The sequence below is a fragment of the Hyaena hyaena genome, unplaced genomic scaffold (genome assembly GCF_003009895.1).
Source record: "Hyaena hyaena isolate Hyena2069 unplaced genomic scaffold, ASM300989v1 scaffold_76, whole genome shotgun sequence".
Taxonomy (NCBI): Eukaryota; Metazoa; Chordata; class Mammalia; order Carnivora; family Hyaenidae; genus Hyaena; species Hyaena hyaena.
This window is the reverse complement of record NW_024080709.1, coordinates 431,409-455,652: the sequence shown is the minus strand read 5'-3', so window position 1 is coordinate 455,652 and position 24,244 is coordinate 431,409. Positions and strand designations below refer to the sequence as shown.

Sequence of the window (24,244 nt, the reverse complement as noted above, 5' to 3'; positions counted from 1 at the left end):
TCCAGATATCAGCATTCCCGCCTTACCCTGGGCCCTTCCTACCCCACAGGTTGGCATCGTCGGGAGGACGGGAGCTGGGAAGTCATCCCTGACCCTGGGGTTGTTTCGGATCAATGAGTCTGCTGAGGGAGAGATCATTATTGATGACATCAATATCGCCAAGATTGGCCTGCATGACCTGCGCTTCAAGATCACCATCATCCCGCAGGTGGGGTCTGGGGCACTGAGGGCATGGGGGGGGCACCCTGAGAGCTATGTGTGTCTCTTTTCAGGACAAACTTAAATGTATCCCTACTGTATTATTTTCACGGAAATTATACTGTTTCTTTGCCACTGAATCTCCTCTTAGCCTGTAAACAGCAGTGGGAATTAACCAGGTATCATTTCTTCACTCCTGCTGACCAGTTAGAACAAGAATAAGCCCCTCAAGAACCACGAGAGGAATCTGAATTTTCTAGATTGATTTCTGTAGGTGGTGATTCCCTAATGCGTTGACTTGTTGCATTTTTTTCCCTAAAATTTCTTCTAAGAGTCTCCTATGGGGGCAGGGTCCAGGGAGGAATCCATGGCACTTTATGACCAGGCTGCCTCTCCCTTCTGGAAGGTTGTCTTACAACAAGAAACCTATTTTACTTCACGTAACCCAAGATTTTCCAGACTGTTTCCCCCCGTTATTAACATCCCCAGAAAGGACCATTCCAAGGAGCCCTGAAACCCCATCTTGAACAGCCCCGGCCGGAAGTTTTCACGTCCCCCCTTTGCCCCACCCCTACCTGATGTGTCGTGAGCCTCACGTGCCATCCTCCGTCCTCTCCCTGAACAGGACCCTGTTTTGTTTTCGGGTTCCCTGCGCATGAACCTGGACCCGTTCAGCCAGTACTCCGATGAGGAAGTCTGGACGTCCCTGGAGCTGGCTCACCTCAAGGACTTTGTGTCAGCCCTGCCCGATAAGCTGAACCACGAGTGTGCAGAAGGCGGGGAGAACCTGAGGTAGGCAGCCATGCATGGCCCCGATCAGGTCTCCTTGACTCCGCCTCTGTCCTGATGCATCTGTGTCAGACCTGGGTTTGAATCCCGGCTCTGCCACAGACAGGCCAATTTCTCTTAAACTCTCGGAGCCTCAGTTTCAATATCTGTGAAATGGGTTTCAGTCCAAACTCATTTTACCATGAGGTATATCTGGAACAGCCAATATGGTTCCTTTCTTCCACCAGATTTATTCAATTAAGAGTGACTGTCACTTGTCAAACTGTTGAAGAAACAAGCTTCTCCATCAGCCGGTAGATAGCACTTTTCTGAGCCTTCTGAGTCCCCGTTCACCAGCCCAGCTGCCTTGGCCTCTGTCCCAGGATCCACCCATGACCCAGCAGCTTAAGTATTAACGTCTGGCACAGCAGGGACCCGCAGTCCTGCCCGTGTTACTAGTCAGTGCCTGGCTCGCTTGTCCGTCGCTGGGAGAGCCAGCCGCCAAGCCTCTGGTGTGCTGAGCAGTGGCCGTGACTGCTCCCATACTTGGGGTGACCAGCCAGGGGGCTCTGCTCCTCGCGGCTCACTCCTGTGGCCGGGGGTCCCTTGGGGCAGTCAGGCCGTTGTCCATGGCCGTTGTCATGGTGACAGCAGAGGTGCAAGAGTGAGCAAACCCTGGTGTGCATTCCCAGCACGTTTCCTCTGCTGGCCTTATGTTTGCCGGCATCCCCTTGATCAAAGCAAGACATGCAGTTGGGTCTGGAGTCAGCCGGGAGGGTCCTGCGGGAGGCAGGGACGTGGGGCCGTTGTGCTATGTCACACCGCCCGTGCTGCACTGGTCAGGTGTTTTGGATCCACTCTGAACCTGTGTTGAAAATGATCCCCAGCCCGGTTCCAGGTCAACAGCGAGAATGTGCCGATGTCACCAAGGGCGGGTGTTGGAGCGGGGAGTGGCCGGGCTTCCCTGGTCTCAGCATCGCCAGGTGTCTCTGCTCTCCTCTCCCAGCTCAGGCCTGAGCTCAGGGTCAGGGCTGGTGATGACACTGTCTCCTGGTCTTTTCCTCCTGGTCAAGCGTTGGGCAGCGCCAGCTGGTGTGCCTGGCCCGGGCTCTGCTGAGGAAGACGAAGATCCTGGTCTTGGATGAGGCCACGGCGGCCGTGGACCTCGAAACCGATGACCTCATTCAGTCTACCATCCGGACGCAGTTTGACAACTGCACTGTCCTGACCATCGCTCACCGGCTCAACACCATCATGGACTACAACAGGTGACGCCGCTGGCGCAGAAGGCCCTCGGCCCCGGGCTTTGCGCGTTCTGACAGTGCCGTCTGCGTCTAGTGACCCCCCCGCTCCTGGCACTGGGTATTTCTGTTATCATTCCGTTATTCAGTCAGTCCACACACACGTGTGAAGTGCCTGCCACATGCTTGGTCCTGTTCCAGGTGCTGGGGACTCAGCAAGGAGCTGTCAGAGGAGGAGCCTGCCTGAGGGGCCTGATAGGGTAGTTGGGGGCGGGTATGGATATAGACAGTAAACGCAGCAACAAACAAAAGCAAATTGCTCCGGGAAGGAAATCTAAGCAGCGAGAGCCAGTATTGAGTATGAGCATCACAGGGCTTGCACGTCGATGGGTGGGGGCGTGCGGGGGGGGATTGAGGACGGGCGGCCAGGTGGAAGGCTCCTGCACCGGTCCTGACATGGCTCTTGGGGGCCCGACCCGAAGCAGGGAGTTGTTCAGGTGGCTCTTGGGGGCCCAGGGTGGCAACCGTCTCCCTGTCCCTCATGTCTGTGTCCCACCTCTTGCAGGGTGATCGTCCTGGACAACGGGGAAGTCCTGGAGTGTGGCCGCCCCTCAGATCTCCTGCAGCAGAGAGGCCTCTTCTACAGCATGGCCAAAGACGCTGGCCTGGTGTGAGCCCTGGAGCTGGTGCGCCTGGTCGGAATCGTAGGGCCGACACGGTGGTGGCCGGGGATGAGGCACTTTTCCAGGGAACACGAGCCTCCTGTCTACAGAAACCAAAAAAATGAAAAAAGTAAAAAAACCAAAAAATGAAAACACACGCAAAGCAGCCACCATCTGGCCCCCAGCCTGGAACTGGCCACGAAGAAGCGGGAGAGACCAGGAGACGCGGCCCCCAGACACTCCCAGCCTCGCCTCCGCTGCCCTCCGTGACGCACACACGTTCTCACGCCCCCGGGAGTGCACCCTCGTGCTCTTGGTGCTTTGTTAGAGGTTCCGGTGGCCAGATAGCCAGAGAAATTGGGTTCGTAAAATATGCTAGTGACCAAATGCAGCCAACTGCCTCAGATCTCTCTAGCCGAAGTCTGTGGAGTCTGTCTTCGGGAAGCTCCCCGGCCCCCAACAGCTGCCCGTGGCACCTATGACGTCCCTCCTTGTCTGGCTCCTCCCAGAATGCTTTGTCTCCTTGGGACTGCAGGTGGGAGGTGAGGGGCCTGGGAAGGTCATCCTCACCCTTGACCATTACCTTGAGGGCCAAGGACGCGCCTCTCGCCAACCATGTGGTCTTCCAGGACACACGTCACACCCCAGGGTCACGTCCATGGACTTGTCACTGACAGGACTCAGCAGGACTCTGGGCTGTCTGGGCCCGGAGGTCATCTCAGCGCTGACTCCCTGGCCTGGCCTCTCGCTCTCCGTCTTCCCTCTTTCTACCCATTGCTAGAATGGCTCTACTTCTGTAGTCCCTGAGGGAGAAGATCTGCCAATGGTTATGAAGCAGTCAAGGTCAAGAGCACCAGGTACCTCCCAAGTACAACCCGTTGGTACTTACAAGACCCCCGTTGATTCCCCCTCTGCATATTTAGATTTCTTTTCTCGCCCTTGGCATCAGGTTAGCTTGCAGGTGGCAGTGTGGAGAACTTGACATTTCATTACTGAGTCTCTTCCAGGAAGGACCCATTCACGAATATCAGTGACTGCTTTTTCTTTTCTTTTTCTTCTTTTTCCCAAGTGCTGCTCCAGGGAGAAAAATAGTCTCAAGACTTTAATTTTTTGGGCAGAAGGGTTAGTTGAGCAGCCTTCCCAGGGAGTGGCCACGTCGGCCGGCATTTGGCAGCTGGTCCGTGTGTTCCTGGAAGAAAACAGAGAAGCACAGTCCCCCAAGGCCTGTCCTGTTTAGAGCTCTCAGAGAGCACAGTGCGACCCCCAAAAAGCAGAAGAAGGTCACTGCTACTCTGAGATTCATACTTGCTAAGAATTACGTTGCTGACTTCATACTCAGAGAAGCATCTTTCTTTTAGGTGGAAATACATATTTATTTTTTTCTGTAAGTTATGCCATTCTTTCACATTAGAGAAACCAAGTTTTTCTTGGGGATCTTTTTCTAATGACCTTACACTGGAAATATGAACATTTGCAAATAATTTGCAGTAAAAAAAAATATTTTGTTTCTTAATCAACAGTCGTTCTGTGTTCTTTGGGGCGTTAGCGAAGGGTTCAGCCATGTCCTTCAGGAGTCAGGACGGGGTACCCTCTCGTCTGCCTCTGTTCTTTCTCTTTGGCAAACCTGTCATCTCCGGTGGGAGCTCTTGTTTAAAAATGGGACCTTAGAGGTTAAGAATCAGGTGGGGTTGAGTGGGGCGTCAGCATGGCAAAGTGGACAGCGCCCAGACTTGAATCCCAGCCTTGCAGTTTGCTGGCTGTGTGGCCCTTGGTCTCTGTGCCTCAGCAGCCTCATCTATAAGATGGGGCTGATCGTACCCGCCTGGGACTGGGGAGACGAGCAGCGATGCACAGCCCTGGTGTTTCCAAGACACAAGGAGGGTGAAAGTCCTGTGTGGCCAAAATGACGCTGGAAAACCCCTTTGTATTAGGCCAGGCCAGGCTGTGCTGCAGTAGCAAATTAGCCCTGAAGTCTTAGGAAATGACCGCAAGGGTTTGTTTCTCACTCAGGTGTTTTTTTGATGAGCATCGGGTGATCTCTCTAGGGTCCCTGCCTTCCATGCAGCAACTTAGCGATCCAGGCTCTTGTGGGCTCATGACCTCACCTCCTGGGGACTGGCTTCCAGAGACCACAGCGGGGGAGGGGAGTGGGGAGATGCACACCCATCCCGAAGTGTCCCAAACCAGAAGCTGCACAGGTCAGCTCCACTCAGCCTGTTTGCAAGAGTCAAGTCATATGGCCCCAGCCACACCACAAAGGAAGCTGGGAAGTGCAGGGGTGCATAAGGAAGAGCAGTACCTCTCCCCGCGATACCTCATTCACATGGCTTCTGAGCTTTGGATAGTGCGAGAGCGAGGCTGGCCTGTTAGGTCTCTGAGTTTGAGTTGGCGAGTCTCGATAGTGAAGAGTTGCCTGCATTTGGGGAGCGGGATATTTCTGCTGTACCCTGAACCCACGCACCGAGTACATGTGCAGAAGGGAGCTTCTGGGCTCTGCCATCTGGCATTGCTGTCCCACGACTGCTTGCACTTGGTTGCATTAGGGACTGCGTGTGAGTGCTCAGTACCGGGCTCCCATCACCGTGTTACTATTAGAAGGTATTTGGCCGTGCCAGGTGAGGGGGGGTCAGTTTGAAGTGGGAGGTGTGTTGTCTGCAGAGCCTGACCCTGAGTTGCTAAAGCTACAACCCAGGTCCTAAACAGGTCCCCGAGCGTGCAGCCTGGTGTGTGCCTACCGGGGTGCGCGGTGGGACCTCTGAGACTCCGGAGGGTCTTGGGCCTGGGTCACAGCTCACTCTGCTTTACGGAGAGGAGGCCGCAAGCAGCATTAACCCTGAGGAAGGTGGAGCCAGAAGCACGAGGGTGGGGGCAAGGGCACCTGCTGGCCCAGGTATTGTCCAGGTAAGCACTTTCCCAATGTGGGGGGAGACGGGGGCGCCTGCTGTGTGCCAGGCCCTGGGCTCAGTGCGTAGCCTCGCTCACACGGGAGGGGACCCCCGGGCCAGAGGGGAGCGGGGAATCGGCGTGGTGCCCCCCAGCATCGAGCTGTTACCCACCGTTCATTCTCTCACCCCCATGTCAGTTCTGCGGCTCGTTCCAGAAAAATGTTCCCAGTCAGACCACTTCTCTTCCCTCCCGTTGCCACCGCGCTGGTCCGTCCCTCGTGTTCCTGTGACAGCCACCACCTCGGGGTCTCCCGGCTCCTGCCCTGGCCACCCCCTCCCCGCAGTGAGCCTGTGACAAGACACATCACGACCCGCCTGTGGTCCCCATCTCGGCAGCCGGACACCCTCACAACGTGGCTGCCCATGGCCTCTGCCCGCAGCTCCTCTCTGGCCACCTCACGGGCCCTCCAGCCACAGGCCGGGCGCTGCTGGCCTTCCGGTGTGCAGGGTGCAGGCCCAGCTGGGCTCGTCCCTCTTGCTGGTGCCCTGTGTGTGTTACGGTAGCAGCTCCGCGACAGCAGGGTCGAGCTGTTTATTCCTTGACGAATGGATGAATGGCCCACCACCAGCATGTAGCATGCGCCCAGGTGACTGGGTTCTCTGATCCAGGTCCCAGCCCTCTGTACTGTCATCGGGGACTCTAGAACTTGCCTTCCAGGAGCTGTGGTTTCTTCCCTGCTACAGCTGGGATCATTGTGTCCACCTGGCCAGGCGAGTGTGAGGATGGAAAGAGATCCAGGTAAAGCACCCAGCACCATATCTGGCCCTCAAGACCCCATCCTACATTGTGATGTAGGATTCAGTCCTTTGTCCGTCCGTCCATCCATCCCATCATATACTTGTTGCTTACTGAACACTCTCGCGTGCTCCGTACCAGCCAGGTGCTGGGAGGCACGGTGAACACGCATGAACAAATCCTTTGCCTCAAGAAGGAAAGGGGAGCCCTGGGGCACCTGGGTGGCTCAGGGGGTTAAGCATTCAACTCTTGATCTCTGCTCAGGTCATAATCTCACAGTTCATGAGTTTGAGCCCTGAGTCGGGCTCTGTGCTGACAGCATGGAGCCTGCTTGGGATTCTGTCTCCGTCTTTCTCTGCCCCTCCCCCACTCATGCTCTCTCTCTCTCTCTCTCTCTCGCTCGCTCGCTCTCGCTCTCTCGCTCTCTCTGTCTCAAAATAAACAAAAAAGAAGAAGAAGAAGAAGAAGAAGAAAAGCTCTTTCCTTCACTTCTGGTGGGATACCAGAGTGAAATTCAACTAGTAGCAAGCTGAGGTTTTAGCACTAACAAAGGGTGTGAGAGGCACTGTGGCCCAGTGGTTAGCACGTGAGCTCTGAGGCCAGGCCACCTGGGTTCACATCCCTCCTTATGCTCTGTCTCCATTTTCTCATCTGTAAAAGGGGCCTCATCAAAGCATCCTAGTAAGGTGATGGTCCCATTGTAAGGATTCCCAGAAAGGCCATGGCAGGCATCGGGCTTGGTAAGCGTTTGCGGTGATGGGAGGGCACACAGGTGAGGATAGGGGACGTGCTGAGACTGGTACTGACCACACGTCTGTATGTGGCTTTGCCTGCATCTGGGTCCCCCACCCCTGAAGCCTGTGGCAGGGGGATGGCCTGGGTGGCCCCGCAGGCTGGTCTCCGAGAAGCCGTGGTGTGGGTCCAACAACCGCCTTGTTGGCGCACACTCCGCTCGCTGGCAAACCGCCTCCCCCCAGGGAAGAGGCTGTGGTGGCCCTCGAATGACCCTGAGTGAATTTGCCAAACACAGCTGCTGCCACTTCTGCCTGCGGTCGCTCTGCCCGGATGTCAGGTGGCTCTGCTCCAAGTGGAAAAATGGCAGGTGCTGCGTCTGGTCCCTTCCTGGGCTTCGGAGTTGGGCAGACGTCCCCCGCGCCGCGTCCTGGGCTGTGGTGGGGAACAGACCCAGGGGCAGAGCCCCACTCGGCCACTCACGAGCTGGGTGACACTGGCAGGTCACGTGAGCTCACTGAGCTCAGTCTACTCATTTATAAAACGGGGCTGGCAGGTGCTAGTGATGGTGGGGCGGGCCCTTTGTGGGTAGGACTCGGGGCTGGAGGGATCAGACAAAATGAGCTTCTGGCCACCCCTTGGCAAAGGGACATAGGAGCTGTCATTAGGTCTAGATTTAGTTTACTCCGGGCTGAAAACCCTATGTCGGATGGACCAGCCGAAAGTCCCAGCAAGCAGGTGGGTGTCCACAGGCCCCTCTTGACACACCAACACAGCCACTGTCCACGTATCCGTGGCTGGGCCCTGGGCCGGGTGAGCCCAGTGCCTCTCAGCCGGTGATTGGTCCACCAGGGGACATTTGGCAGCGTCTAGAGACATTTTTGTCACAACTGGAGGTGACAGCACTACTGGCATCTAGTAAATAGAGGCCAGAGATGCTGAACATCCATCCGACAGTGCACAGCACAGACTCATCAGCCCACCTGGCAGCAGTGACGTGGTTAAGGGGCGCCTGGCGTCTGACTCTTAATTTGGGCTCAGGTCATGATCTCAGGGTCGTGGTATCGAGCCCCACATCGGGCTCTACGCTGAGCGTGTATCCTGCTTAAGATTCTCTCCCACCCCTCTGTCCCTCCCCAGCTCTCTCTCTCCGAATAAATAAACATAAAAAAATAATGACGTGCCTAAAAAGATCCTGGTGTGGATACTCTTTACCCCACGGAGGTCCTCAAACAGAGCAGTGTTGATAATAATAGCGAATGTCAGTGGGTGCGTACTCTGTGCCCTGCTCAGCCCCGTGTTCATGTCACCCCCAGCGACGCCATGAGCTCACTGAAGAACACTGGGGCTGGCATCAAGCTCTGATCCAGGCATTTACTCCTTTCTGCCCTTCACAGCTATATGCCCGTGGGACCTCAGGTTGGGCTATTTTAGACTCTAGCCCCCCTTTCCTAGTGCCGGAAGCCAGCTTTAGGAGCCCGTGTCCGATTTCCAAGCGCCGTGGGAAACTGGCCCGAGCAGTGCGGCATGCGGTGACTCCCCTTCACCAAAGCGAGCAGCGGACCGTCCCTGCCCAGGCCTGAGGCTGCTCTGATGCTGGGACTGTCCCCCCATACCCCCCACCAAGAGCTGGAACTTGGTCTTCAACAAATGGAGGGGGTGTGCAGTGAGGTGAGGCTCTCAGTGGGGGCCCACTGGGGGGGCCCGGCTCCGCGAGTCCTATCTTTGGAGGTGAATGTGCACTGTGCACTTGATTGTTCCCAGGGGGGCCATTCTTGGTGTGGGTTGTGGCTTGTGCGTTGGTTCAAATAAGACGCTCTTGGGGCTCATCTCTGAGGGTGGAGGAGCAGCAAGGGGCAGGGAATGCTCTGGAATCATATGGAGGGGGCGTCCCATTTGGAAACATGTCCCAGGGGGCGCCTGGCTGGCTCGGTCAGTTAAGTGTCTGACTCTTGGTTTCTCCTCAGGTCATGATCTTGTGGTTCATGTGTTTGAGCCCCGCGTCGGGCTCTGTGCTGGTGGTGCAGAGCCTGCTTGGGATTCTCTCTCTCTCCCTCTCTCTCTGTGTCCCTCCCCTGTTTATGCTGTCTTTCTCTCTAAATAAGTAGATTTAAAATGAAAATATGTACCAAAATGGAGAACACATGAGCGGTTGTGGTGGAGGGAGGTGGGTATGGTTACAAAAGCCTCAGGGGTCCTTGTGATAATGCGAAGGTTCAGTGTCCCAACTGGGGTGGTGGGTGCAGGAGCCTACACAGAAACGCATGCATGAGTGTGCACACACACCCCCGTCACAAGCACACGAATCCAAGTAAAAGCCGGAAATCTGAAGATCTGTGGCCTGATTGTACCACTGTCGATATCCTGGTTATGCTATTATAGTATTGTTTTTCAAGTTGTTACTATTGGAGGAAACAGTAATGCTACACAGGAACTTTCTGGATTCTTGTAATTGCTCGTCACTCTACAACTATCTCGAAATTAGGGGGGTGGCTTGTAAAAGGCACACACACACTGTCCCAGCCCTCCAGCCCCAGGGATGCTGATGTCTGGTCTGTGGCCGAGCCCGGGCACGTGCAGGTTTTGAGGTCCTCAGGTGAGGCCAGTGGGCAGCCAGCACGGGGAGCCGCCTTTGACTTGAGCTCCAGGGTGGACAGGGCTGGATGGGCCCTCATCAGGCCAACCTGGGTGTTGCCGTGTCCTCCTGGGTCTATGATGAGCGGCCACTTTCTCTGCCGTTTTCCTCCCAGAGATTGGAGGGGTCTGGATCCAACACGGAGGGGCCACTGATGTCACTTGCACCTCCAGGGCACAGCAGGCTCTTGCGGTTGGTGAGGCGAGGGTGGAGGGCTCAGACTAGGCCTGACTCCTGTGCCAGCCTGTAAAACAGGCCCTTCTGGGCCAGCAGCTGGGCCGGGCTGCCACTCTCTGCCACCTGGCCCTTGTCCATGACCAGCACCCTGCAGGAGAGAGGGAAACGGGGAGCCCTTACCAGCCAGTCAGCCTGAGAGCTGCACCACTGAAAGCCCAGCAGTCTGCTCCGGTCAGGTCTGGCCTCCCAAGCGGTTTCCCGACCCCGACAGCCAGTTTGGAAGCATCTGCTGGGCATGTGTCTTTGGGCTCATCTCCTCCCTTCTGGGCATGTTTTGCCACCTGTATAGTGGGCATGTGATAATCCATTCCAGTGTCCTTCCAGCTCTAAATCCCAATGCCTTCTGCTACCGTGGGGGTGGGGTGGGAAGAGGGCCCGCTGCGGGGGCGGGGGGGGTGCTTACCTGGAGCAGGGGGGTATTACCTGGAGCAGTCCATCACAGACTGCAGGCGGTGGGCAATGACCAGCACGGTGCACTGGGCAAACCAGCTCCTGAGGGCGGCCTGCATCTGGAGCTCCGTCCCCGGGTCCACGGCGGCGGTGGCCTCATCCAGGATGAGGATCTGGGTTTTCCGGAGAAGGGCACGCGCCAAACACAGGAGCTGCTTCTGGCCCACGCTGGGAAGGAGCAAGACAGTCAGGCCCGGTGCTTCTTTACCTGCATCTCGGGACTTGCAGGGCCTGCCCACAAAGGTATCCCCGACGGCTGCAGAAGTTAGTGGGGCAGGTAGGCATACTCCTTCGTGAGGGTCCCCAGTCCACAGAGCTGATAGGAATCCCCTTCCTGCCATTTTCTGAGCAGGGCGACTCTAGGTGACACATTCATCCTCCCGTGCCTCAATTCCCCCTCCCCCCCCCCCAGGTGAAATGGCTATTTCCATTTCTACTCTGTGCTCTTTACCTTGTACCAGACATACCCCATGTGCTTATGCGTATCAGGACTCATTTCTCACGGTGACCACAAAGGTAGTTACTGTAGAGTCTTGTGGCTTAGGGTGTGGGGACCAAATAAGCCTATAAAAGTGCCCAACAGTGTGCTTGTCACAGAGTCAGCCCCTAGCACACGGGAGCTTCTCTGACTCTAATTACAGATGGGGAAGTTGAAGCTCAAGGTCACAGTCTGTGAAGCCCTGATCCTGGAGCCGCAAGGCTGTCTGGGACGGCTTTCCTTCTCACAGTGGAGCCTCCCAGCAGCATCTCTGGAGAACCAGGGCCCACTATGGCCACGCCACTGGCGAGCTGGGTGACCCCGGGGCAAGTTTCAAGCCTCATAGGCCACTTCTGCAAAATGAGATTCGTTGAGAGGGCCTCTCTGAGGTTTACAGTGAAAAACTATTCTTCCCTATATCCAGGCACTGTGTCTGCAACTTAACACGTAGAACTCAATCCCCGAGCAGGAAGGAGATACTAGCTATAATTCTGATTTTACAGATGAGGCAAGTAAGGCACAGATGGACTTGCCCACGGTCCTGGCGCTGCTGACTGGGGTAGGCAGGATTTGAAGTGTGTCTAAACTCTTAGCCACAAAGCTACGCTACTTCTCTAGTGTGTGGATGCTATTGCCGCCCACAGCCCCTTACCCTAACGCCTTTGGGGGCAGATGGGTTTTAGAATCCAGAACGTCTTCTTCACAATGTCCAGAATGTCCTAAGTGTCCATCAGTGAATGAACGGGCAAGAAACATGTGCTCTATCTACACAATGGAATATTATTCAGCCTTCAAAGGAAGGAAATTCTGGTAACTGCTGCAATATTGATGAACCCTGAGGACATTATGTTGAGTCAAAGAAGCCAGTCACAAAAGGCAAGTACTGTCATAGTCCACTTAAATGAGGTCCCCAGAGTAGTCAAAGTCATAGAAACAGGAAGCAGAACAGTGGTTGCTAGAGGCTGTGTGCAGGGGAAAATAGAATTCTTTTTAATGTTTATTTTATTTTTGAGAGAGAGTGTGAGCAAGGGAGGGGCACAGAGAGAGGGGCAGAAGGAGCTCCCATGCAGGCTCTGAAGTGACAGCAGGGAGTCTGACACGGGGCTTGAACTCATGAACCGTGAGATAGTGGCCTGAGTGGAAGTTGGATGCTCGACCGACTGAGCCACCCAGTTGCCCCTAGAATTGTTTTTTAATGGGTATAGGGTTTCAGTTTTGCAAGATGGAAAAGTTCTGGAAATGGGTTGCATAATGATGTGAATGTACACTATGAATTGTACACTGAAAAAAAATGGTTAAGATGCTAAATTTTATGTTAGGCATATTTTACCACAATTAAAAAAAATTTTTTTTTTTAAGAGAGAGCAAGAGCGTAAGTGGGGGAGGGTCAGAGAGTAGGGGAGAGAGAGAATCTTAAGCAAGAGCTACATCTCATCGTGGAGCTTGATTCAGGGCTCAATCCCATGACCCTGGAATCATGACCTGAGCTGAAACCGAGTCAGATGCTCAACCACTGAGGCACCCGGGCGCCCCTAAAATTTCTTTAAAAAGAAACACATACCACATGTTACTCAGAACCCACAGTGGGAGTGGAAATAGTGCCCAACAACAAACACAATGCTTCTGTAGCAAAATAGATGCCGAGTGGGATACATAGACTATAAGTAGCCTGTGTCATTTAAAGGTCTGGTTTTGTCACCCACATAAATTTAGGAACTGGATTTAGGAAAAAGAAACGACATTCAGAGACCGTGTGGTGTCTGGAGTTGCTGATAAGGGACGGGACTCACACTGGGCGTATTAACAGAATGAAGCTGATAGCCCCGGGGGGGAGGCGGGTTTCCAGGGCACATCTCCCTGGGGACAGGAGCCCTGGCCACGCCCGCCTCTGCCCGCAGCGCCTCCCGCTCCTGGGCGTGGCGGGGCCAGCGCACCTCAGGCTGTACCCGGGGCCTGTGCACTCCTGCTGCAGCTGGCCCGGCAGGCCGGCCACCAAGGCTCTGAGCTGCACCGTCTCCAAGGCTTCCCAGATGGCTTGGTCCGTGTGCTCCTGCAGCATGTCGAGGTTCATCCGAAGGGAGCCGGGGAACAGGGTGGGGTCCTGGGAGGAGGGGGCAGCGGGTCAGAGCGGCGCCCCCCGTGCCTCCCGCCTCTGCCCCCCTGAGCCCCAGGCCTCACCTGGGGGATGACCGTGATCCGGGACCGCAGCGTGTGCAGCCCCACGTGGGTGACGGGGACCCCGTCGATCCAAATCCCACCCTCGGCCGCCTCCAGGAGCCGCAGGAGGCCACCGGCCAGGGAGGACTTCCCGGCCCCCGTCCTGCCTATGATGCCCACCTGCCAGGGGAAGGGAGGGCGAGGCTCGTTCCGACCGGGTCTGCCCAGCAGCAGGCAGGCCACGGCCCGGAGGGTCCCCGCACGTCTCTGCGCCGTGTTTCCCCTGCATCTGAGATACACACCCATCTATCCATTATCCTTCGAGCATCCATCCATCCGTCCACCTTTCCGTATGTCCGTCCTGTTCCATCCACCCTTCTTTTGTACGTAGCTCTCTGTCTTCTCCTCATCGTGACTCATCTCCCCCCCCAGCCCCCCGTTTTTCTGTCCTTCCCTCCATCTGCCCATCGTTGTTCCCGCCCCCCATCCATCCTCAGCCTTTACTCTGCGTTCTCAATGTCCACCACTGGCTGGAGGTTCTATACTACTATTTGTTACAGAAGTGAATGAATCATGGGGCATCTGCGTGGCTCAGTCGGTTAAGCGTCCGACTTTGGCTCAGGTTATGATCTCATGGTTCGTGAGTTTGAGCCCCGCACCGGGCTCGCTGGTGTCAGCGCAGAGCCTGCTTCAGACCCTCTGTTCCCCTCTCTTTCTGCCCTTCCTCCATGCTCTCTCTCTCAAATATAAATAAACATTAAAATAAAGAAGTAAATGAATCGTGTCACCCACTGTACGACAGGCGACTCTTCGAGGCACCAGGAATACAGAAATGGAGCCCTTGCTCCACAGGGCTCAGGGTCTGCCCTTGGAAATAGTGCACCTGAGCCAACTTCATTTGAATACAGTGTGATGAAAAAGCCGCCTCTATAATCAAACTCTGTACTTGAAGCTACCTGGGATAGGGATTGGTGGGGTAATCTGAGAAGGCTTCATGGTGGAGGCGATACTTAAGTGGAATCTTGAAGGATGAGTAGGAGTTTGGGGAGGGGGAAGATTCCAGGTACCCCCCCCCTCCAGAGGGCAGCACTATGTGCCCACCTGGCCCCGTGAGGCAATGCTCCACAAGTGTTGGCTAAGCCCTGGCAGGGCAGTGCATGAAGACGTGGGCAGGGCCTTGAATGCCAAGCTCAGGAGTCTGGGCTTTAAGGGAAGCTGGGTACAGGTGGAAGGTCTCAAGCAGGGGAATGTCATGCCTGAATAAAGATCACAGGAAAACAGACTAGAGGTGGTTAAATGGGAGGCTGGGGGCTCCAGTGGGGGCCTGGAGCAGTGTAGGGGAAGGCAGGAAGGAAATGCAAGTGGGTAGGGAGTCCACAGGACTAAGCATCTGTCAAATGGCACCATACTAGCACTTCTTCACAGGGTCGTTGTCAGAGTAAAAATGCACGTGATAATGAAAGCACTGGTAAACGTTTCTGTAGCCCTTGTTATGTGCCAGGCACTGTTCCAAGCAGTTTACATGTATTAGCTCAGTGAAACTTTACCAGAGCTCTGTGAGACTGACGTGGTTAATTTCCACTTTACAGATGGAAAAACTGAGATCAAGACATGAAGTGACCTGCCCAGGGTCAGCCGTGGCAAAGCCAGGAACGGAGCCCGTGCAGACCAGAGAAGGTATGTGGGACAGTCAGCCCTCTGCCCCAGCGCTCACGTCAGAGACAAAGAGAAAGAAGGCGGTCAGGGAGACGCCTCCTTAGCCAGGACGCCAAGGTGGGTGGGTGGTGGGTTTCACCAAGATGGCGGCAGGTCTGGGGAAGATGGTAAGTTTGGTTAGGCTGTGGTGGGCCTCAGGGACTTCACACTGAAGTCGAGTATGGAGGAAGCATTTGATGCTCAGGGCCTCGACCCTGGGCGATGCCCACCCCAGGCCTGGCCTCCACGAGGAGGAAGGTGTGGGAGAGCCGCTCACCTTCTCTCCGGCATGGATCTTGAAGGACACACCCCGAACGGCCAGTGGGAGCTCAGGTCCGTATCTCAGCCCAAAGTTCCGGAACTCGATCTGCCCCCCTTGAGGCCAGGGGGACAGATCTGCACAGGTGGGTAGCCGCCAGGGGGCCTGGGACAGCAAGGGGGCACAGGGTCAGAGGAGCCTCTCTCTAAGGGGTCTCACAGAATGGGCCACCTCTTTGAGCTTCAACGCCTCTTCTGTAAAATGGGCGTTATTTATAGCTATTTTACAGAATTGTTGGGGACATTGGAACATAGCAGAGCTAGAAATAAATGATATCTGAGTTATAAAAATAGCGATGGTATTGGCTACTCGATTTTCATCCTTCTTCTTAGCCACTATCAATTGTCAAATAATATTCTCTCTTCCTCTACAAGGGGTAGAATAATATTCTCTCCTTGGTCTATGTGAGGAGGGCAAGATTGTGCAGTAGGGGGTCATTAGCTGCCGTTTGCTCTTCCTGTGACCTTGAAGAGGTCCTCCGTCCCCTTGAGGTGAAATGGGGCCAGTAAGAGCAGTGGACGTGTACAGTGTGCCCGACACCAAGTCCTTTCTCGCGGGATCTATTTGACCCTCGCAGTACACCCCACTGTCGCCTTGCCATGCCACGCTCCTGCTACTGCAGTCTTGCTGTGATGTCTCCGTAATGTGGCTGTCGTGTTGCTATTCTACTGCTATGGCGTTGCTGCTACTTACGGCCCCTTCCCACTCAGAACAATGACCTGCTTTGCCCAAGCAAAGAAGCGAAGGAACCAAGCTTTCCCCTGGCTCCAGCCCCCGCACTCTTAACCATGATTGCCGCCTCCATGTGGGGGCTCTAAAGCCCATAGCAGATGTAGAGCTGGGTCCACACCCCCGTCCCCATCTTCCACCCATCACCTCCTTGGGCGTCTTGACATAGTCCTTCATCCGCTCTACCGACACGATGCTGCTCTCCAGGTCTGTCCAGCTGCGAACGGCCCACTGCAGTGTCTGGGTCACCTGGTGGGGGAAGACACCTCAGGCTTGCATCAGCCACCCTGGGGCAGGGGCTGGGAGGGAGGGGGAGGCAGGACTTGGGACAGACAAGGGGATGGGATTTGACTACAGCCAGCAGGACTTTCCTTCAGTAGAACTGGAGTATGCAGAGTAAAGGAGCTTGTCCAACCCATCCGGATATAGGTGGGAAGATAGGACCAGAGAGGGTGTGCGGCCCTCCTAAGGACACCCAGCAGGACCCAGGCCCACGGACTTCCATTCTGAGAGTTTCTCTCTCCTGATTTCCCATCATTTTGCCTCAATGTAAAATGAAGATAATAATAGTATCCCCGATGTGGTTGTGGGCAGAATTAAATGACTTAATATTTATAAAGCTGTTAGAACAATTCATAAAAAAAAAATGCTACTTACATGTATCTTTCTTCCTTTATAGATATCATGACCCGACATTACATATTGTTATTAATAGTTAACAAAATTTAGCAATACACTGGAAATGGACTCTATGTACCTTATCTCAACTAGGCTTTACAATGTCTGAAGTGAAGAGATTACTGCCTCATTTCTCAGATGAGCACACTGAGGCTCTGCAAGGGAAGACTCTTGCCGAGGTCCCTTCTATATTTTCCTCACTGGTTGGTAGTTTGGACTTGGGTCCTTGAGGTCCTACTAGCTGAGTTCTATCTGTCTTGGGGGAAAGGGGTACCTGGAGGGCGGCGGAAACAGAGAAGCCCACAAGGCCGGCGCTCAGGTGGGCCTTGCTCAGCACAGCACACGTGGCGGCCGCCAACACCAGCACGTTCCCCAGGAGCTCCAGGTTCGTAGCCAGCCACCTGCAAGGGGAGGCAGGTAATAGGATCAGGGTTGGCGGTGGGGGGGGTGGGGGTGGGAGGGGTGGGGGGCTCATTTGCAGGACTCGTTACTCTGGGCACAAGAACTGGTCATTGTACCAACTTGAGTCCCACAGGGGTCCCGGCAATGGTCTCCTCCACACCCCAGGCCCCACCCAAGCTCAGTGGATGGGGAAGTCGATGCCTTTCTGTCTTAGCTGAGCCCAGCTCAGAGCCTGGCACACAGCGGGTGCTCAAGTGAAGTTTTGCCTTGGTGCCGATTTTCTGTCCCTGGGCTATGCTCGGCCATTTCCCTTGGGGTCCCCATGCCTGGACCTGACCTCCGTCTTCACGTGGCCAACATGTTATCTTCATGCATGGGTTGGGTCGAATGTCACCTCCCCCAAAAGCCTTTCTGAACTGCTCCTCCCTTTCTCTCTAACGCGTCACTGATAACTTCCTTCATAACAGTTACCACTCCTTATAATTAGATGATTTAATCAGCCCTTGACCATCAGTCTCCATCAGTAGATTGTGAGCTCTATGAGGGCAGCAGCTTTGTCTCGTTCATGACTCTGTCCCCAGTACCTAGCACAGGGCCCAGCACGTAGTAGGTGCTCAGTGAATAATGAACTGAGTAAATGAATAAATAGGCACCTCCTTCTACTGCATTCCTACTCTATCATTCATTGATTCATTCATTCAACAAACATACTGACCATCTACTGTGTGCCCTGCCTGCTGGGGGTGCTGGGAACACAGTGATCCAGTTTAAGAATCCGTCTTCAGGGAGCTCTGGGCTTTACTACATGAACATCTAGTCCTCCTAATAACCCTACAAGGCGAGGTATTGTCCCCATTTGGCAGATGAGGACACTGGGGCTCAGAAGAGTTAGGTACTTGCCTAAGTCCACTCACATAAAAGCCTTTGAAGCTGCATCACCCTGATGGACGCCCGGAAGCATGAACCTCTTCTAATAGGTCATGACGGTTTTCAGCAAACCAACCAGCAAATGAATACATAAGTTGCTCCCTAGATCATGGGAGGGTCCCTTTGTGCTTTCAACCTCAGTTTGCCCATCTGTGGAATGAGGCAACATCTGGCTCCTTACAGTTGAGAGGATTAAATGAGACCTGCCATATAGACCATGGAAATCACTGGGCCTTGCACAAGGTGGGCGCTTTCTCAGTGTGCACAAGGTCTTTCCTCCTTGGGCTAGGACCCCAGGAAGAGGCAGGGCAGGTCACCCAGAAGGCATATGGGAGTGAGACGCTGCCCACAGCCACACAGCCTGATAGCCTCAGCTGGCCAGGGACCTGGGGCATAAAGGAGAAGGGAATTCGCGTTTTTTGAGCACCTACTGTGTGCTTGGCCCTCTCCACACCAGATTGTCTGGATTCAGATCCTGACTCCACCACTTCCTCGCTGTGCAGCCCTGGGCAAGTTCCTAAATCTCTCTGTGCCTGATTCACCATCTATAAAACAGTCTCTGTCTCATGAGTTGTTAACAGGACTGAATGAATGAATCCATATGGAGAGCTCAGGACTGTGCTGAGCATACAGTAAGCATGTTACAAGTATTTGCTGTGCGTGTATTTAATCCTCACAGCCACCCCATGAATGACACCCGCTTTGACACATGAGGCTCAGAGAGGTATGTAACTTGCCCAGGGTCACCCGGCTGGTAGGTTGCAGAGCTGGGATTTGAGCCCATGTCTGTCTATGCTCCAAGCCTGCATATTCTTGCTTAGTAATGAAAAGAGGCTGAGGATGCTTATGTGGCTGCTCTATCACCAAAGCAACAGAGGCTGATTCAGTGGCCTGGGAACAGAGGCTTCTTCCCTTGTGCTGACATCTGTACTTCCTGCCCGCCTGCTGCTGGGGAGCCCTCAGGCCAGACTCCATCTGCTCGCGGTGCGAGAGCCAAGTGCACCCATGCGGTAGAGCTTCAGCTTTATCCCTGACTTGCTGTGTGACCATGGGGAGGCCACTTGATCTCTCTGGCCACATAGCTGACCCTGCGTCTCACTCTCTGGGAACACGGATGTATTACAGGGTCTTCCCTGCCCCCAAGCTTTGCCTACCTGTCAGCCACCAGGCTTGGGAAACTGACTCTCTGGGTTTCATCCACGTGCATGTCATTCTGAGCCACAAAGGGGCATTGGGCCCGGAAGGCTCTGACCACCGTGATGCCCTGGAACGTCTCGGCCATCTGGGAGCACACGGACGAGTGCCTGGCGGACTCGAGGCGTCTGAGCTGGCATAAGCTGGCCACGTACAGGCTCTGAAGTGGGACAGGTAGGGGGAGAGAAGTCACAGACATGGAGAGGGAGTTTGAGAAGCACAGGGAGCCCCGAGTACAGGCTTTCAGACCAGGCTCTGTTACCAGCTTGCTGTGTGACCTTGGGCTAGTTGATTCCCCTCTCTGGGAATCTCTATTTTCCCTACAGAATCAGAGTTATGTGGTTCTTTTTAAGAAGATCCCAGTGGGGTGCCTGGGTGGCTCAGTCAGTTAAGCATCTGACTTTGGCTCAGGTCATGATCTCATAGCTCATGAGTTCAAGCCCCCCATTGGGCTCTGTGCTGACAGCTCAGAGCCTAGAGCCTGCTTCAGATTCTGCGTCTCCCTCTCTCTGCCCCTCCGCTGCTCATACTTTGTCTCTCTCTCCTTCAAAAATAAACATTATAAAAAATTAAAAAAGAAGAACCCAGGAAGCTCCGAAACCCTCCAGTGCCTCACCCCAAAACTATTAAATCAGAATCTCTGGTGGTGTCACCTTGGCCTTGGTATTTTTTTTTTTTAATATTTTTATTTATTTCTAGGAGAGAGAGAGAGAGACAGCGTGAGCAGGGGAGGGTCAGAGAGAGAGGGAGTCACAGACTGAAACAGGCTCCAGGTTCTGAGCTGGCAGTCAGCACAGAGCCCAACACGGGGCTCGAACCCACGAACCACGAGATCATGACCCAAGCGAAAGTCGGATGCTTAACCGACTAAGCCACCCAGGCGCCCCTTGGCCTTGGTATTTTTAAAAAGCCTTCTGGGTCATTCTAATATACAGCCAGGATTGAGAAACCACTCACCCAGTGTGAGCGTCTCTTTCCCAGCGCTCAGACCAGCCATTGTGGGGATAAAACCATAAAGGACAAGGAAGGCGGTTGGCCAAGTGGAATCCACTCACTTAACTGGAGGCTACCCGCCCGGTGCCCAAATGATCTGTGGGGTTATCTGCTCCGAGGCTGCGAGCTGTGCGCAGGCGGGAAGGATGTGCATCTGCTGAACACCCAGGCTGTGTGCCAGGCTCGTTACAAATAGTGTTTATTAATGTGAGGTGGGCACCAGTGTCCTGCACAGTTTACAGGTGAGAATACCTGAGGCCCAGAGGGATTAAGCAGCTGGCCCAGGCCTCTACAGCAAGCAAGGTGCAGGGCCTGGATTCAGACCCACTCTGCCTGACCCTCAAGCTGTCCCTCCCCAGGTCAAGAAGACATGGAGAAGACAGTGGTGACTGTGGTTTTTGTCTGACTACAATGTTTTTTTCTATTCTATCTCTGATTACCTGGAGTGGGGGTGGGGAGTATTCACCCGTGGGAGCCGATCATGGAGGAGGTAGCGTGATGCAGCCTTGCCAGTCCGAGCACGCTAACCCTTTCGTCACTGTGATTAGCTCAGGGATGGACACAGGCCCCCAAACAGGCTGGCCCAACCTTCCCTGGGACTGATACATGAATGCGAAGCTGGAGTAAAGGCCAGTTTGTGTTGGGGTTGCTGAGGGGGATGCTGTGAGGATAGGGCTGCCACAGACCCAGCCCTAGATAGTGTGTGCAAAATCAGGCCATCCAGCGCTAAAGCCCATGGTTCTTAAACATTAGTATGCATCCAAATTATCTGGAGGGTTTGCTAAATCCCAGATTTCTGGGCTCCATTTCCACTGTGTCTGAGAGTTGGTAGGTCTCGGGTGGGGCCTGAGAACGTGCATTTCTAACTAGCTCCCAGGTGGTCCTGATGCTGCTGGCCTGCGACCGCACTCTGAGATCCGCTGAACCAAGAGACGGAGAGAGTGACTGCGTCCCCGTGACAACTGGCTCATTGCACTTGAGGAATGTAAGATGTTAATTTCCGTCCTTTTGTTTAAGCTAATTTAAGTCCGGCTCTGGCAACTGCAAGAGTCAAACCTGATACAACACCTTGAGACCTCGCAGTGTCTTCCTGGTTTCCAGATAACCGGAGAACGGGAAGCTGATGTCAGCAGCAGCAGCGGGACGAAATGTAAGAACTCAGACACGGACATTTGGAAGACAGTGGTGAGTAACAGGTATTAGAAATAAACTGCGGTGGGCCGCCTGGGTGGCTCAGTCGGTTGAGCGTCCGACTTGGGCTCAGGTCATGATCTCACGGTTCGTGGGTCCAAGCCCCGCGTCGGGCTCTGTGCTGACAGCTCAGAACCTGGAGCCTGTTTCAGGTTCTGTGTCTCCCTCTCTCTCTGACCCTCCACTGCTCACGCTCTGTCTCTCTCAGAAATAAAGAAAACATTTTTAAAAATTAAAAAAAAAAAAGAGAGAAATAAACTGTGGTGTCTGCCTCTGGGAATTCTTCTAAGGGTTCATCCACTGTGCAGAACCTCTTATGCCAAATGCTGCCCAGATACGAGAGCCTGGCTGAGGGGACCGAGCTGGCCCCAGGGGCCCCCCCAATCTCGCCCTACCTGAAACCCAGCATAGAGGACCAGCAGCGGCACGATGGCGACAACGGCCAGCGGGGTGGCCACCGTCACCACCAGAATGACCTCCAGGAGTTCAAAGGCATAAATCAGCAAGGACCGGAGTTTGTCTGGGATGTCCACATCTACTGTGTCCGTCTCCTTGGAGAAGCGATTCAGCAAGTTCCCAATGGGTGTCCGCTCAAAGAAGCCAACGGGACACCGTGCCACATCCCACAGGAGCCTCCGGAAAAGCAGGCTGGATGCCCGGATTCCTGCTAGCAGCACCATGGCCATGGAGGCAAACAGCCCAATGGCTGGAGAGAGAGCCGTGCGTCAGAGCATGAGAGCTGAGGCCCCTGGCCGTCATGGGTGTCCCTTGATGGGACCCGCCTGCAGTGGGTTGGACGGTGTGCCCCATCCTGCAAACTCATGTCCACCAGGAATCTCAGAATGGGACCTTATTTAGAAATACGGTCTTTGTAGCCGTTTTCATTGAAAGATCTTGAGATGGTAACACCCTGCACGTAGGGCAGGCTCTAAATCCAATGGCTAGTGTCCTTGGAAGAAGAGAAGACATCCAGGACACAGGGACGGAGGTGATATGAAGACAGAGGCACCGAAGGGGAGGATGTGCGAGACCCCCAGCAGAAGCTAGGAGAGGGGCAAGGGACTGTTCCCCCGTCAGAGCCCCCAGGAGGGACCAATCCTGCCGATAGCTTGTCTTTGGGCTTCTGGCTTCAGGACGCCGAGAGATTTAGTTTCTGTTGTTCTAAGCTACCAAGGTTGTGGTCATTCCTGTCAGCCCTAGGAAACTGATGTACCCCTTCCTCCCAAAGCCCTTGTGCTTGGACTGGGGCTGACCTCACCCCCCGTTTCTGCGGTGGGGCAAATTGTATCCCTGGCCCATCCAAACCACTGCAGTTGGTCTGTTCCCACCCAAGTCCTCAGCTGCCCCAACATCTGGGGGCCAAGATTCTGCATTTGCTGAGGGGTCTGGCACAGACCGAAGATTCCAGAGAGGAGGGATGTGCCCTGTCCCCTACTCCCTCCAGCCTTATCTAAGGATGCATCTCTGCACTTAGGCCCAGGATGTGTGCACAGATGTCCAGGAAGGACAGGGTGAGCCAGGGACGGGCAGCCAGGAAGTCCTGAGCACCTGGGATGGGGCTGGGGGGGTGGAGGGTGAGGAAGGCTGGCAGGCGGTACCTTGGAGGCAGCCCAGGAGCCCGAAGACCCAGCCCCGCAGAGCCGCCTGCGTCTGTCGCCCGTCCACAGTGGGGTCGTCTGCCCACAGGCTCAGCCAGTAGTTGCGGCAGAAGGAGGCCACTTGCTGGCAGAGGAAGAGGAAGAATGCGTAGAGGCACAGTGGGGCACCTATGGCCCGTAGGTAGGTCAGGTGCATGCTGGCCTTCACCTGTAGCACAGGTAGGGGAGGTGGGGCAGAGAGAGGCCCCGGGGAGAAAGGAAGGGAGGAAAGGCCAGGTGAGGCTCTCAACAGGGTGGACGGAAGCACGATGCAGACCTTGCCTGTGCTCCTTCGGTCCCTACCACCTGGAGCACCAGCTCTCCTACGGGCCCCACGCAGCCTCAAGACCCCCTTCCTCTGCAGAACCCCCAGAGGGCCAGCGGGAGCCTTAAAGCCGTGGCACGCTCTGGCTTTGGTGTGACTTACTGAACACATACTACAGCACAGACATGTGTCCCTACCCCCATCATAACTCCCACCTGGCAGATAAGGAAACAAAGGCACAGAGAGGTTAAGACACCTGCTCACGGTCCAGCTCCCACGAATCTGAAGTTCTTCTGGAAACATCTGGAAACTTCTGGAAACATCATCCTGACCCCATCTGGCTGTTGCTGACCTGCTCATGGCTTTCTCTGGCTCTCAGAAGAAATTCTAACCTTCCAGTCTGTCTCTCTGACCTTCTCTCCTACTCAGTATCTGCTGGCCTCATGGGATCCCTTTCTTTTCTCTGGTGTCCCAAACTCCTTCCCACCTCAGGGCCTTTGCGCCTGCTGTTCCCTCTGCCTGGAATGCCACCCCCCCCCTCCATCAGCTGCTGGTTCCTCTCTTTAGGGCTTAGCTCAAGCATCACCCATTAGAGCATATTAATCCAAGCAGGTTCCTGACCCTCAGTTGGTTGGTCCTATCTCATTTCCCTTCTTTATTTTTTTAATCATTATCTGATATTACCTTGCTCATTAGCCTAATTATTTGCTGACTGTCTCCCCCAACTAGTGTGCAATATCCACCAAAGTAGAGACACTGCCTGCATATAGTAGGGGTTCTGTAAATGTTTTCTGGGTGGATGGGTGGGCGGGATGCTGGATGGTTGGGTGAATGGGTGAATGGAAGGGTGGACAGGTGGGTGGATAAATAAATGAGTGAGTCTGTAGAAGAGCAGGTGGATACATGAGTGGATGGATGGATTCTGGAAGGATGGATGGATAAGTGGGTAGATAGATGGGTAGATGGATGGATACA

The 24,244-nt window shown here is 54.6% G+C and overlaps 2 protein-coding genes across 7 annotated transcripts in view; one reads left to right on the top strand and one right to left on the bottom strand.

The window, feature by feature from the left end:
- Positions 1 to 4,382, top strand: part of ABCC1 (ATP binding cassette subfamily C member 1) — a 136,577-nt gene extending 132,195 nt beyond the window's left edge. For both annotated transcript variants that reach the window (XM_039233600.1, XM_039233599.1), the window contains exons 28-31: positions 50 to 208; positions 824 to 990; positions 2,040 to 2,234; positions 2,773 to 4,382. In XM_039233600.1, the coding sequence (XP_039089531.1) occupies positions 50 to 208; positions 824 to 990; positions 2,040 to 2,234; positions 2,773 to 2,881 (630 nt within the window). In that variant the 3' untranslated portion in view covers positions 2,882 to 4,382. The remainder of the gene's footprint in view (positions 1 to 49; positions 209 to 823; positions 991 to 2,039; positions 2,235 to 2,772) is intronic.
- Positions 4,383 to 9,714: 5,332 nt separating this feature from the next.
- Positions 9,715 to 24,244, bottom strand: part of ABCC6 (ATP binding cassette subfamily C member 6) — a 49,319-nt gene continuing 34,789 nt past the window's right edge. For 2 of the 5 annotated variants that reach the window (XM_039233611.1, XM_039233612.1), the window contains 10 exons: positions 22,966 to 23,173; positions 21,763 to 22,073; positions 19,144 to 19,343; positions 16,935 to 17,061; positions 16,130 to 16,231; positions 15,212 to 15,358; positions 13,261 to 13,419; positions 13,017 to 13,183; positions 10,578 to 10,772; positions 9,715 to 10,242 (listed from right to left, as the gene is read on the bottom strand). In XM_039233611.1, coding sequence (XP_039089542.1) covers positions 10,134 to 10,242; positions 10,578 to 10,772; positions 13,017 to 13,183; positions 13,261 to 13,419; positions 15,212 to 15,358; positions 16,130 to 16,231; positions 16,935 to 17,061; positions 19,144 to 19,343; positions 21,763 to 22,073; positions 22,966 to 23,173 — 1,725 coding nt within the window. In that variant the 3' untranslated portion in view covers positions 9,715 to 10,133. Of the gene's footprint in view, positions 10,243 to 10,577; positions 10,773 to 11,055; positions 11,169 to 13,016; positions 13,184 to 13,260; positions 13,420 to 15,211; positions 15,359 to 16,129; positions 16,232 to 16,934; positions 17,062 to 19,143; positions 19,344 to 21,762; positions 22,074 to 22,965; positions 23,174 to 24,244 lie in introns of those variants that run through there. The other 3 variants (XM_039233614.1, XM_039233615.1, XM_039233613.1) reach the window with 3 other exon arrangements.